The sequence below is a fragment of the Lissotriton vulgaris genome, chromosome 1_1 (genome assembly GCF_964263255.1).
Source record: "Lissotriton vulgaris chromosome 1_1, aLisVul1.2, whole genome shotgun sequence".
Lineage (NCBI taxonomy): Eukaryota > Metazoa > Chordata > Amphibia > Caudata > Salamandridae > Lissotriton > Lissotriton vulgaris.
Window position 1 is genome coordinate 1,357,674,147 of NC_141685.1, and position 14,818 is coordinate 1,357,688,964.

The 14,818-nt window shown below is 41.3% G+C and overlaps 1 protein-coding gene across 1 annotated transcript in view; it reads right to left on the reverse strand.

The window, feature by feature from the left end:
• Positions 1 to 3,598: 3,598 nt before the first annotated feature.
• NXPH4 (neurexophilin 4) overlaps positions 3,599 to 14,818 on the reverse strand; it is a 375,298-nt gene continuing 364,078 nt past the window's right edge. The window contains exons 2-3 of the mRNA XM_086966709.1: positions 7,279 to 13,402; positions 3,599 to 6,500 (exon numbers count right to left, since the gene is read on the reverse strand). Coding sequence (XP_086822835.1) covers positions 12,677 to 13,402 — 726 coding nt within the window. The 3' untranslated portion in view covers positions 3,599 to 6,500; positions 7,279 to 12,676. The remainder of the gene's footprint in view (positions 6,501 to 7,278; positions 13,403 to 14,818) is intronic.

Consider the following 14,818-nt stretch of genomic DNA (forward strand, 5'->3'; position numbering starts at 1 on the left):
CCCTGTGATACTTACAACCTTGAAAGAGCAGTGCCTGCACGACAGACAAGGAAAGTGCCTTTGTGCACCCAGTGGGAATCTCCGAACACCAAGTTCCTTCTTGACCCCCTTGAATATTTATTATGGCTCATGACCAAAGGAAAAGAGGCAACAATGCAAAGATTTGTTGCGTATTGGTTCAAATATTTAACATGTACATACAGCGCCACAACAAGAAGTGGGTAAACTGGTAACTCTAAGGACCTGTGGTCTCCCAGGTTTTCATTTTCAAGAGAGAGAGAGAGACAGTGAGCACGAGGAAATCGTTCAATGGAGATATATCTCCCTCAAAATATAGAAAATGTAAGCTTAGAAATAACACTGATAATTTATGAGCCGACGCACACCAGGAGGTTCTAAATCTAATATCTGCTCGGCCTTCTGGCAGAAAGAAAGATTGCAGAATGCACAACAGTTTTCAGGGCACGCCCCACCCACCAAAGCCAGCTCCGAGGCATTTGTGTTCTGTGAGTCAGAGGTCCGAGCTCTCAGACTCCAGTACATACTGCTTATTTATTGATTGATTTAAGGTTTTATATAGTGCTAGCTAGACCCTTAGGTATCAGAGCACTTTACAGAGTCAAAATGCGAAGAAGAAGGCAAATAATTGAATAATCATTGTCTCAGCGCTCTGAGACTGCCTTAGGTGCTACGCAGCGATTTACAAAAACCGTTGATATTTTTTTGGTGACCGACTATTGTGGCGCAGTAGAACCCAACCAAAGCCATATTGTGGAAGGGGTCCACTCACCAGTACTGATCCCATTCGCAAGGGTCACTGGACTCTTCCGGCTGCCTCGGTCCCGAGCACCAGCTCACTTAGATGGAAAGGCAAAGGTAGGCAGTATCCACTCCTGTGCTGCTGACATATTCACTCATTCTTCTCAAATACAATGGAACATTATAGTTAGTTACTGTATTATCGGAGTGACAGTTAAGATTTCTGTTCATTTGCATCAGTGTAAGGTGGTGCTCATTTCAGCTGTCAGCCTTTCCCACATTTGTTCTCACGTATTTGACGTCAGCAACAGCAGCTCTATAAGGCTCTTCACTGCTGTGAATCACCTGGCGTCTGCGCGAGGTGCGTGGCACCATTTAAGTTTTTTCCAATACTCAGTCAGCTCAGCTGTCAGCGGCCATTTTGACAGACCATCTACGCAGATTTATCTCCAGTGGTTGGCGCACCTTTCTACAGTTCAACACAGCATTAACATTACACGGGCGGTGTAGGTGAAGTTTTTGACAAACTCGGCTCTCGAAGCTGAGCCTGAAACGGACAAAACTCGGTGAACTCACCGCCCACCCCTAGTTGTGTCTGATGCACGGCTTCCTCTTCCCAGCCATGCTGGGCTGGCCTTGCAAAGTTAAAGTTTCTGTTTTAATGTAAGGAGATTTCCTAATAGGCCTGACTACCACTGCTGCTTTCCATCCAAGCACTCACACATAACCTCACTCAGCACAGCTGAGCTGTAAGTTGTGCGAAATACATACTTTGCCATTTAAAAAAAAGATTGATTTGGAAACAGCTTTGTGAATTATAGACATATTGACCGCATTTTCTCGTGGAAACAATAGTTTCCGCTTTCCACAGGAATGAAAAGATCCATTTAGTTCACTGCAGAATATTTTGCCACTGTGACTATACCCAGCAATTTGCAGATTTCAGTTCAAAAACCACAGCAAAATCCTTCGAAAAGAAATAGCAAATACAAAAATAGTTCATGGAATTATATATGAGGTACTGAATTTCTAAAAAAAATATCTCCATAACTGATTTAAAAACATACCGAAAAACATGTGCAGATGTACTGTACACAAAAATCTAAACGATGTGCAGGTTCATTGTTTAAAAACTGCACAGTTTATTTACAATGTAGGTAAATTCTTTGGAGAACGCAGGGTTATGCTTCAAGGGCACATTTGTTCCTAACTGATATATAAATATAATTTGAAAGCTGTGCCGAATTGCATTTTTAAATAAATTGCTTCACATTTTACACGAAGGAGGACATTTGTTTTTTTCTAAAATGTGAGGACACATGGGTGCACGGGGAAAGGTGTTGAAAACAGGCCAGCAGTTTATAAAGACTTTAAAGGTGGGCAAGGCTTGGCACTCCTTTTGATAGCCCAGCAGGTCACTCTTTACCAGTGTGAGCTTCTCAGCGGCTGATCCTACGTTCAGAGAGTGAACTAAGCTGAACAGCACTGGGCATTGTCATATGTAACTAGTGTTCACCCCTCGGGGGACAGGTCTGTCTAAACCACATATACAACAATCACGGAGAATGCGAGCTGGCATCTCAGTTCGGAATCTCTGTGGGACTCATTTCACACAGATTTTTAAATGAATACGAGTGATTTACTCTATATTTACTCCTGACTTATTCCTGAATGTCCCGTTTTATGCTACACCTACCCGTGGCAGGAAAAACTGCGAATCTGGCCTAGGGGAGCTCAAGGTAGCCAGCGAATAAACTGTGGTACACTTCTCTTTCCCACACGCAAGGTTGATGGCCTCATAGCAGAATCCAGAGTTCTTGTAGCTAGGTTCCCTTTTCCGCTACTAACACTGTTAGATGTGACTGAAAAGTAGAGCAAGAGAATGTGGGTTACCTTGAGATGCCAACAGAAGCCATTTTGAACTCCAGTGAAGGCATCGACCTGGTAGACAACAGAACAATTTTCACTGGTGGCTTCAAGTCTGGAACATCTTGGGTTTCAACGCAGGACCGAAGAGGTAGTGAGGGTTGTGCTAGGCAGCCACTGCCCCTCATTATGCTCCACCTGTTCCTTGAACACTTGGATTTGTGATTATGCTAGGGCACCTCTCTTGCCTTTCGCTCCATGTTTAAATAACAAGGCGCTGTTTCTTCCCTATTACTCTCTCAAAGAACATGAACTAGAAGTTACACAAAGAAAACAGAGCGGGGGAGTTTTTTCGGTTAAGGGGTGACAGAGAAACAGCAGAACGAAGAAACAATGAAGCAGCACACACGAGACATGAGAAGGATAGTCACTTGGTAGAAGGCGCATGTGGAGAAGAGAAGATTATTAGAAGAGTTTTGAACTGCTCCCTTGCACCCCATTTTGTAAAAGAAAAAACAAAAATGAATGCCGATGAAGTAAGTTGTGAAAGCGGGCCATTAGAGGGGTACAGGACAAGCTTCAGGAAGACTGTAAGGAGTGTGTTCAGAATAAAAGGATGGTTGCCATGGGGGAATAGAATTAAAGAGTAACCCACCACAAACAGATTAAAGGAATTTGAAAACAAAAATGATACCGGCGGGAGGGGTACTTGTGAGAGTTGGGAGAAAGGGCTGCAGCAACATCAGATTGACCAGGAGGCGGATCATTTTGTGTTAATGCAACTTCAGAAGAGCATTTTTTTTCCTATCAAGTTACTTTCGTTACAAGGTTTGTTGGGAAACAATATTATTTGGATACAAATGAAACAGAACGATACATTCAACACAACTACCCTTTTGACAGGGAACTACTGAAATATACCTCTTCAAATAAAACAATGCAGCAGAAAAAAAGAATTCACCTGCAGGTCATTTTTGTTCGTTTTATTATTATTGATACCTTTTGTTAAAAAAATATGATGAAGTTATATACCACATCTTTACAGAAGCACTTCTAAAGAGAAACAGATGTGGGTCTCACATCATCATTGTCATCTTCAGCACCACACGCGTACAATCACCCCCGGAGAAATAATCCTCAGTGTACAAGCTCGGCCAATCACAGTGAATGTTCACCACTCACAGCCAAGTTAGCAAGAGCATGTTCATTAAATGTAGGTGTCAATGAAGATATCTACTACATATTGTAAGCAGTGAGCAGAGGGAGCCCAAACAACACAGGTACGGTGGCGTCGAAACATCCTTTAGGCCAGTCTTTGTAGCGGCTGGGTGGAATGTTATTGATTATTATAGCTTATCTTTCACTCTGTTGGCTGAGGAATGATGGGTTTGGCATGAGGAGGACAGAGGTGGAGTGGTATCCAACAGTCCTTAAGCGGCCAGTCTCAGGACAGAGAAGTGTATGCCAGCTCCTTGTGGTACAGTGCAACAGACTTGGAGATGGAGACACACTTTCCTAACTTTCAGAATTTCCTTTGAAGGTTTTCTTTGATGGTACATGTACAAACAAGATTTTTAAAAAAATATTAAAAAAGGAGTAGGTATTAAAAATCTAATGAGGAAGCTTTAATGTCTAAATCCTAACAATATAACAATTTTAAACTTGGAAATCATTGCTTAAATGTTTTAAACCAAGGATCCAAGATTCTGACACATTTCCTATGAAAATTAGCTTTACACCACTAAAACTGGAAGCAGAAGTGGGCTGCTCCCTCTCCCTCACTACCTCCACAAGCTCATCCAATTTATATGCCGGAGCTCCTGAACTATAACTCTCTATATTTTCTCTCACTTGTCCAAGGACACATCCCATGGCCATCGTTCGGTTGTTTTAGAGGCGTTAAGCTGCTCTGTCATTAAGATAAACCTAAAGTCTTACAGCTGCTAAGGTGGGGCCTTTCAAGTGTGTCCATCTCAAGTTCACTCTCAACACACCATCCCAAAATAGCTTCCAGCTTTCCCAGGATTGTTGTTCCATGATGCAGGGTATGAGGTTGATATTGCTATCCCTATGCTGCTCCTTTCAGCCCTTGTTTGCGATCTATATCATTTAATGAAAGTGTCTTCTGATCCCTTAAAAGGGAGCAGGACGTTAACATCCCCTATTTTTGGTAAATTGGTGTTTGAGCTTCTAATGAGCCTTGCCTTTTTTTTTTGTAACTCACTGCCATGTTAGATTTGTATTAAAAATAGTTTTCAGGGGTGAGCAGTCATGTGATGTCAGTTGCTCAATGGGGGTTCAAAGGGTGTGCAGTGAAACTTCACTTAATCATATTTAGGTGAACTGATTGATGTAAAATCACTTGTTTTGGTTCCCAGTTTGCTTCTCTTTCAGGTTGTCCCTCTTCTGCCCCAGTTTATGCCCCTTGCATGCCCCAAAATGCTACTTACTGGCTCTGTAGAGTGGCCTGCCCCTGTGTCCAAAGAATCTACATGATTCAACTGCAGTCAAAAACAATATCTAAATTCTGGCTACATCCACTCACACTGCAATGGGCACAGTAGAGTTTTCACTGACATCAGATCTGACATTAGAGTGGCTCTTTGATCTTACATATTTCATACACTGGCTTGACAGCGCCGCTGTCGCCAGACAATTATGTGAGCATCACTTGAGAGGGACTTTGGCTCCACCCACATGTTGGAAGTCAAGAGTACATGTTTTGATTGGGAAGAAGTTGTGTGCTTTCACAAAAAAGTGCTTGCCCTCCACTGTAGCTGTAATCATTTTATTTATCCAGTTGGCTGAGGTTGAACTTTCAGGGGCAGACACATGACATTATAATGTTGTAAAAGTTTCTTAGATAACTTGATAGTTTATTGTGTTTGTTTGCTCCAGCAGCAGCACTGATGGGAGGAGGACAGTCATAACCCTACCTGGATGTTTAGGTCTAGCTTGACAGTTCAACTGTCACCTAACTTTTTCACCTACACCAGCACTATTCTACTGTTCTTTATTTCCACACAAATACATATAAATGCCCATGCTAATTACTTGTACTGCTTCACATTACCATACAAAGTTTCTTTAAAGCCAGACCTATTCGCATTGCCAATGCTTGTTGTCTAATTGTTTTGCATTCTGATGCTCTGTTCTGTCCCCCTGTTCCGTGTTTAGTGGATTATGTGCCGGGAGGAGCACAGATTACTGTGACGGGAGGAGTCCAGGCAGTAATTCTGGGCTTGATTCACAATGCTAATTGTGCACATAAATGTGATTTGCATGCTTAAATAGTTTATTTTCCAAGTGCAAAATTATTTTTGCAGTTTACAAAAGAAATTGCTGCAACTGTAAAAAGATGTATTTCCTAGAAAGTCTCTGTTTGAATAAATGGTAGAGGAGTGCAATGAATGCCATGGCCACAAATGGACGTTAGTGAATATTCACAATCTCCCCCATAAGCCAATTCCCACATCAGTAACAATTAGAGATTTGCTGCTGAAAAAGGTGTGAGTGCATTTCCAGGGATATATGGCTAAAGGAACTTCCCAAAATTCCGGGGGTGAGTTCCATGTGGGTAAAATGAAATTCTCCAAACCTTTGGTATTTATATGCAAGCAAAGTTCTGCTAGCCATTTGTTATGTGCCTGCTGACTTATCTCCAGGGGAAGGACCTGGGAGAAGAACCTGACAAAAAGGTTTTGGAAAACAAATCTAAGGTGACAGATGGAGAAATTAAAGTCTGGTGTTGATGGAGGAGTTAAAGTAAGTCCCTGTGTCTAAAGGTAAGACATTAGGGGGCACATGGGGCTGGAGTGACTCAAACTGACATTTGTTCCTGCTTCCTACATGTTTCTGTGACTGTCGAGTGACACCTGGACATGTAAGACAAACATTTTACTCAACCTCTGAAAACAAGATGGCACTGGCAGAAGAAAGCTGGTTGCTCATTTCCACCATAACGACGAAAAAGCTGCTTATCCATCTGAAATACCGTATATGTCAAACTATGCCTGAATGCTTTACAGGTGTATTTTATGCACCTTTTCCACTTCACATGGATGTGGTGCCAGAAAAATCAGATACTGCATTCACAGGGCTAAATATGAAATTCGGTTATCACCATAGGAATAAAACATGGTTTACATTTCCAAGTTATGGTATCTTTGGAGAAAACAATGTATGTAAAGTCAGCTGACAAAACCCTCAGCTCAAATATAATTCTAGTTAACAATATCACCGCCAGAAATTTGAGGATCAGATTATTGTCAGCATAGCCTACTATTAAAATCAAATCCCACATGAATATGTGGTACTGGAGAAAACATGGTCACTAAGCCTTTGAAAAAACTGAAAGACCACAGGAATCTCAAAGAGCAAAGACTCCTCCGTTTGTCTTAAAATGCAGAACCTTCACTTGACCTTCTGCTTGCAAAAGGGATTTGATTGTCCTTTGCCTTGTATCTACCATGATGTCAACCGCCTCATTTGAAAGCACATCATTCAAATACCTTAGCTTCAGATGTCTAGTGGATACTTCTAGACTTTTCTGATCTGGATAATGCAAGCTACCCCCTTTATTAAAACAGGAGGTAGGAAATTTCTGGAACATGTAAGAATTCCCTTGACCAAGAAGGAGATAATCGATGCAACATGCATGCCTGGGCCAAATGTCTAACCAACTGCACTTTTTGAAGTATCCTTTGCAGAATGAAAAGGGGTATCAATGTGTTTATATTCTGAACCTCTCTGAAAATGTAAAGCCTTTCTCATACTTGTGTTGATCCCTATTCCAATAAACTGTATCATAGCCACCGGCCCCAGGCTCTGATTTCTGAAAACTCAATGAGAACCTTAGATCGTGAAGTAGAATTGAGACTTCGAGATGTGTGGTCAGCATTTTTAATACCTAATGATCCTGGTAAGGAAAACCTGCAATTCTTGTAACTTTAAATGTACTTCCATAAACTTGTTGCAAAACTTGGAGTGCATAAGTAAGGTCATGGGGATTAACTTTGAACTGAAATGGTATTTTACCCACTATGAAACAGAATAATCTTTTGCGTGATTACAGAATGAGGATTTAGAAATACACGTTTGAAAAGTCAATGGAATTTATATGATCTACCCAGAGTTTTTGTTTTTTCACAATCTTTTTCGTAACCCACAGGTCTAAAATAGGTCTCAGATTTCTGCTTCTATATTTTAGATGGTGTACCTTAAGTAAAACCCTATGGGGTCATTGTAAACGACATACAACTTCAGTTCCATTCTTCTTAAATGGTGAAACCGGTTTACCAACAAGTCCAACCAAGTCATTGTTACCAATGAGAAGAAGAATCCTGTCTTGTACTCTGCTTGGAATTATATAATTGATTTTTCTTGGACCACTAAAGGGGACAGGTTGATGAGCGTACATTCAAATCATTAGCCCTCTTCTGACTACTGGGTATTTAGATCAATGCTGGCTTTGACAAATATGACTTCTTTGAAAATTAGTTCAGAGCCGTTGACCTACATTGCTGCAATATATAACAAGAGTTTGGAGTCGCCTGCAGATTTTATGATCCAACCCTCCATCTGATCACTTAAACACCTCTAATGTATGGCCCACTTTGTCCATCTAACAGTTTGTCTCTACGCAAAGTAACATGAACTGGACATCAGGAAAATATATGAACAGACACACCCAAGAATGCCTTTTAATTGCTGATGATGCTTCCATATCTATTGCAATAACACCTACACAGAGAGTCTTAATATTCTGGCTAGATAATACATTGTCACTAGTCGAAATCATCAGAGGACACCTGCTTCAAGGTTTTTGCCTGTTCCTGCATTATGTGGCCTACAGCGTTTTTCACCAACTACCATTGTAAATGTATCTTTGCCACCAGCATTTTAAATGCTACCTCACATCACCTTCTACATCCTCTCTCTTGCTCTGTGAAAAGCTGCCGGACAATTTCCTGAAAAAAATCCTACATCTCTAATATCAAACTGTTAATTTGAACAAATTATTTCCACAATTTGTGGCACCGTTTTTCTTTTTTGAACACAATGTGGATCCACAGCTGTCAGTGTTGATTCCGTCTGTGCATTGGAAAATGATTACATATATCTATATCATGTTTGAACTGGAGTCCAGTACAGCATATTAATGACTTTTGCACTCAAAGTTTAGACTAGTTTTAATACAAGAAAATATAAAGGGTGTTTAGACCCTGTTAATGTGAAGTACATATTTAACGCTTGTTTGTAAAATAATGTAGGTCTAGCTTGAAATAGGTCTTGATTCATGACACTGTTTATAAAATTACATTTGAATTTGTTTAGATCAATTTCTGAAAATAAAATGTATACATTTGCTTTGGTTATAAAGAATGTGTGACCCAACACTAAATTGAGAATAAGAAGCATATATACTGGAATTACACTTAAAACAAAGGGGTTTTGTATGCTAAATCTCAAAAGTATAAATTGAGTGTACTTGTCCAAGATCGAGATCTTGAGCAAGGGCAAGTAAACTTGCTCTAAAAGGATCTTTATCAGGTACTAAGATGACAATTAATTTGTATTAATTAATTTACTGGATCGTTAGTTGGCCTACTAGGTCACGCTACATTAGGGGTCTTCAAACTGGGGGGCAGCCCCAGTAGGGGGGCCTAAAGTGATCTAGGGGGGGGGAGGGGGCACGCCAGGGTCTGGCCAAAGGAAACATTATGCTGATAATAGTGCTTCGGTTTACACAGGAATACATTAGCATCAGTAAGCCACTTTCAAAGGGGCCATCACGAACATCTTTTGTCATTTATATCCTAACTTGGGGTATGTGTCAAAAGGGAAGGGACTCCAAATATTCTTCAAAAGCCCATCCCATTTCTAATAGCTAATAATCACACTGTGAATACTTTTACACGTTAGTAAGGCCTGCCGGACCAGAATAGTATGTTTGGCAATCATGTAATTGATTAAATTTTGAAAACGCTACCAAAACTTAACTGCAATGTTTAAATAAGTGTAGACAAATTTAAAAATTGCCAATTTAATAGAATAATTGTGAAAAATTCTGAGGAGGGAGACAGATGATTTTAGTTCCATGGGGGGTTGGCATTAAAAAGTTTGAAGACCACTGCTCTACACAATTACCTTTGTGCAGTGAGCCCACACAAGTGTGACTGGCATTGTTTGCAAAGTAAGCTGCTCTGTTTATTACAGCTTTGTTGCTGCAACTCTCCCCTCAATATCAGACAATACAGCAAATTCCCCATCAGATTATCTATAAGTAACAGAACTAAGTATAGCTGATTCTCAGATACACTCGGGTGGCACTTGTGTTGCACAATTAAGCGGCACTGTGAGTTCATCCTTCGGATGCCCTACTCCACACTTGAAGATGCCTCTGGGGCCTGTTTTCCAAATACTATCAGCCCTGGCTTCAGTTCTTTTTCAATAAGTAGTGCAAAAGATTTCATCCTTTTCTTCTTCCATGGAGGCCCATGTGTGGAATTTCGTGAATTGCTCCTTGAACGTACACATTTACTTTATATATTTCTTTCACATTGGCCCCACACCTGGGCGCTAGCGTCAGTCACATTTTCATGAATGGAAGCATTGCTTGCCACTCAGGTTAATTCCCTAGAATGAAAGTCCTTCGGGGTCATGAAGTCACCTTTCCAAATATGGCTTCCATCATAGACTTTCAATTGCCGTATACCGCATTCAGTTTGTTTTTAAAAATTCCTTCTTTTTCGAACCACAACTGTTAAACCATTAAGGTATTTTGATCATTTTACAATTTGTTTTAAACACAAGGCCAAAAAAAATTATCTTGATTGTGTCCTGGACACAGCCCAGCAGTGTGCCTGATACCAGAGGCACAGAAAAGAGTACTGAAGGATTATTTACCTTCACTATAGGTAAATGTATTTTATATGGATATCCTAAAAATATGGCATGCATTTGCCTGTCCTGGACATAGGCTGGGCAGCCCTGCTTTAAAGGGTCATCATATCCAAGTACCAGTGCAACACTCTGGGATAGACATGTGGCACAAACCAAACCATCGCCCTGACAGCTTGAAAAGAGTTCTGTGGTCCCAGTTTGTGGCTCGCTTTTTCCACAGACTAACAGCCGACTGAAAATGATCTATTAGAAAGGGCGATTTACATTCAAGAAGGTGAATTAGGGCAAAACGCCAGTCTAGGCTTGACCCTACTGATATATCTTGATGTTTGACTGTGTGCCGGTCTCTCTTTCCCCCTTTCTTGCCGGTCTGTCCATTTTCTTTACACTATACCAATATAGCAAACCTATCCACCTTGATCAAATGAGCATTACCTGATATTGTCAGAAGCAGCAGCCTGTTGGTGGTGCCATAATTAAAAAGTAGGCCTCACTCTTTGGTGTGGTAAGGAGGGTGTGGGCCTCTCCATTCCACATTGTTAAGTCTATCGGCCAGCTAGTTCTGCTAACCAAAGAAGTCTTATAGTGACGGACCTATTACATTATGTCAAGTGTAGGGGTTCTGTGTTGAAGACATAAAGAGGGGAATGTGTTGAGAACCAGCCTTTGATGTCAGAGGCAATTACAGAACCATTCTATATTGACATGAAGAGGAGGCGTATCCATCTGTTGGAATGACAAGTAGGAGAGCGCGCCTTTGAATTTTGTCCAGCGTGGGCACTGTCCTGTGAGATCAACAGCAGAGACTGGGGAGTTTGAAGCTGGGAAGCACTGTTTTATAACAAAAGCAAGGGCGTAGGGGACCGTCAGATAATGTTATGGATGAAAGATGGTGTCAACCAGTTGAAAAATGAACAAGGCAAAATTGATATTGATAATTAAGTTATTAGAGTGGGATACTGAAGACTACACCCAAGCACACACGTGATTCAATCTCAAAATGGCCTTTAAGGGTGCAGAGATATCCTAAAGCATAACTGTAGTTCTAGAGTGTGACCTAATCTGGAACAGAGCTTCCCTCACTTACCAGATACCCATATTCCATATGTGGGCCCTTAGAGGTTCGTGGATGTTGGACGAGTGCTTAACTGCTCAAAAAGGAGATTTTAAATTTAGAACAGGACTCAAACTACAGGGGTGACCATGGGCTTATTTTGAAGAGTCTACCTTGGCAGTAGACTCTCATAATCCAGTCCTTCTTTCTTGGACAACTGAAGCTCAAACAAAATTATATTTTGTAGTGTAGTAGGCCAACCCCATACTAGGGACTTTTAACTGAAAGGCCGCCATTCCCTGGTTAAATATGTTGTCTTTTCAATTAATGTTCTAGTTTGGAAGAAGAAGGATCTTCTTTCATGACAGAGGCAATGCTGATAGATAGATAGATAGATAGATAGATAGATAGATAGATAGATAGATAGATAGATAGATAGATAGACAAATAGATGCTAATAGATGTAGAATCTCCAGTAGCTGTTCCTCTTTTGATGTCCTCATTGATTGAGACATTGACCTATCTCAGAATTTGACCTTGAAGGAATGCATTGCGTCTTTAAAAAACTCCCCTCCTACACAAACCAATTTAACGGGTCTAGACTTCACCAAAGTTACCTCAAAATATATTGAATATAATATGGCCAATGGAAGTAAGCAATGGTGTATAGTGTTAACCTGGCACAGTAGAAAGCAAGCAAAACCACAGCCCTCCCTCTCCATCCCTAGAAACTCCTTGAACTCCATTTTCTAGAGCATCAAACGTACCCCAACTTGGATTTCCTTCGTGAAGTAAACAAGGAATACCCTGGATGATACAGATGTTGACACGCTGAAACAATAACTGAAGGAAGGATGACCACCCTCATTTACTTTCCCAAATCCTCAAAAAGCCCCTCATTCCCCCCACCCCCAATTCACCCGACCACAAGATTTCCCACTGAGCAAATACTATACAGGCTATGCGGCAGCTGTCTTTTCGAGACTGCCCAGTCTAACCAAGAGTCCTGCGTATCTGTTGAATGCCAAGTGGCGGTTGGCGGGCCCTCCTCTTTGGCGCAGGTTATAAACAGCTCCCAGAAACACTGTCCTTTCAGCCAAAGTAGGGGTTCTCGTTCTGGAAATTGTAATCAGGGCAGACCTTCTGCACTAACTTGTAGTCAATGCTGTAGAAGGAGATGAAGATGCAGATGACCTTAAAGGGCTTAGCACATAGCCAAGCCGCGTGGCTCTGTGTGTGCTCTGTGAAGCAGATCTTAGAAGGGTCGTAGAGACAGGGCTTGTTTTTTCGGGCCCTATTGGTCTTCTCGTACTCGATGTGGCAGTTGAAGGTCTTGGAAGCCTTTGTCTCGATGGTTGACTGCTGAATCAGGTCAAACTCCACCACCTTGGTTGGCGGAACGATACTGACCGAGACATTGCCCAAGCTGGATGAATTGTGGCGGAAATAGACGCTGAAGGTGCCATTAATATGGTCCACAATTTTGCCTGTCACCAGGAGACTGAACTTGAGTGTCTTGATGTTGAAGTAAAAATCCCCCCAGCCAAAGATCTTCTTGCTGCGGCCAGTCTTTAGAGACGGCTTGCGCTTGGAGCGAGGGTTGACTTTATCGACTGCTGTATGGTTCTTAGTCCAGTCCCAAGGGTTCAGTAGATTGTAAGGATCGATTTTAGCCTTCAATGAATCCTCAGAGAATATTCGGGAAGGGTTTAAGGAATGAGCCTTGACAGCACCGTAGGGTCCATTTTTCATAATACCAGTCGCCCCCAACTCAAGGTAGCTTAAAGTTTCCGTCACATGATCTTCTGTGAAGGCCACCTGTAAAACAGAATGACTTTAGTTACTTAGGGAAGCAAATTAACCTTAAACCAAAACATATAACAAAATGGTGAAACATTAAGGCACAAAGCTTTTGTGTTTTTTGCTTCTTTAGCTAGCGGACCATGGCCATGAAGGGACTGATTGAAAATCATACTCTTTGGCCTATGATAAATGACACAGGGGTCTAAATTAAGTGATTAATTGGTACACATGTACCACCCGACAATAACAAACAATACTGGTGGAGGTTCATACACTAGTTGACAGTCCTAGCAGCCAGCACAGAGAGTAGTGTTAGGAGAAGCATCTTGACTACATTTAAATTCTTATTTCATATTTCTTACCACCTCCACACCAAAGGTGTCCACATGTTAGGCGTTCAACACATCCCTCATCAGTGGATCTACCTAGTCATCAATTTAAGTAAAACCTCCATATTAAAGCTGTGATCTACAGTAAGGAAGAAAGCCCACAGCTGCCCCATCCCACCATTATTTAATTAATACCCTGACTGAAGTTAACCGGTATTATCGGCTGTGTTTGAGAGACTCTAATTCTAGGGGCCACCTGAATGTCAACTCCAGTCCTTGCCAGAGACACCTTCGGCATATGCTAGGACAGCAGGAACTCAAAGGGGTTACCACTCCAATTATTTTTGAGGGCACAAGTGCCACAGTGCCTTTAATGTCTGGTACAGGCCAGTGGCGCCATTCATATTTTTGGGTTGTTCAGCTGTGCTATTCTGTAATGGGGAGGAATTTCTCCCGAACACTGCACACTTGGGAACACTTTTGACCTCAGTCAAACATAAAAAATGAGAGAAGTCCTGCAACAGTCGGAAAGAGTGGGTGAATCAGTGTTAGATAGAGAGAGAAAGAGAGAGAGAGAGAGAGAGAGAGAGAGAGAGAGAGAGAGAGAGAGAGAGAGAAAGAGAGTGTGTGTGTGTGGGTTTTGTGTATATATATATATATATATATATATATATATATATATCTATATTGCCTACTGGCGGTCGCCAGTAGGTAGTTATAGTTAGGATCTATTTTCCATAGGAAATCCGCAACATTCTATTCCGAATAACTTTGGCGCCAGTTGATGAATCTTTGCGAAATTTTCAAAACTTGTGGGGCGCTCCGGTCCGCTCCTATCCTGAAAGTTTGGGGGGTGATTCGTCAAGCGGGGGCTGAGAAAAAAGGGGGTCCCAAAACGTGTTTTCCCAATGTTATTTCCCATAGGAAATTTTAGACACGGCTATTACACCAAATTTTGCAAAAAGGTAGCCCTTGGATCAGAAAACGCCCTTTTTTTTAATGGTTTAAATCCGTTCAGTAGTTCCTGAGAAATTCAAAAAATAGTGGTGAAAAAATCATTTTCCCATAGGAAACTTTACACACTGTTATAGCAAAACCTGCT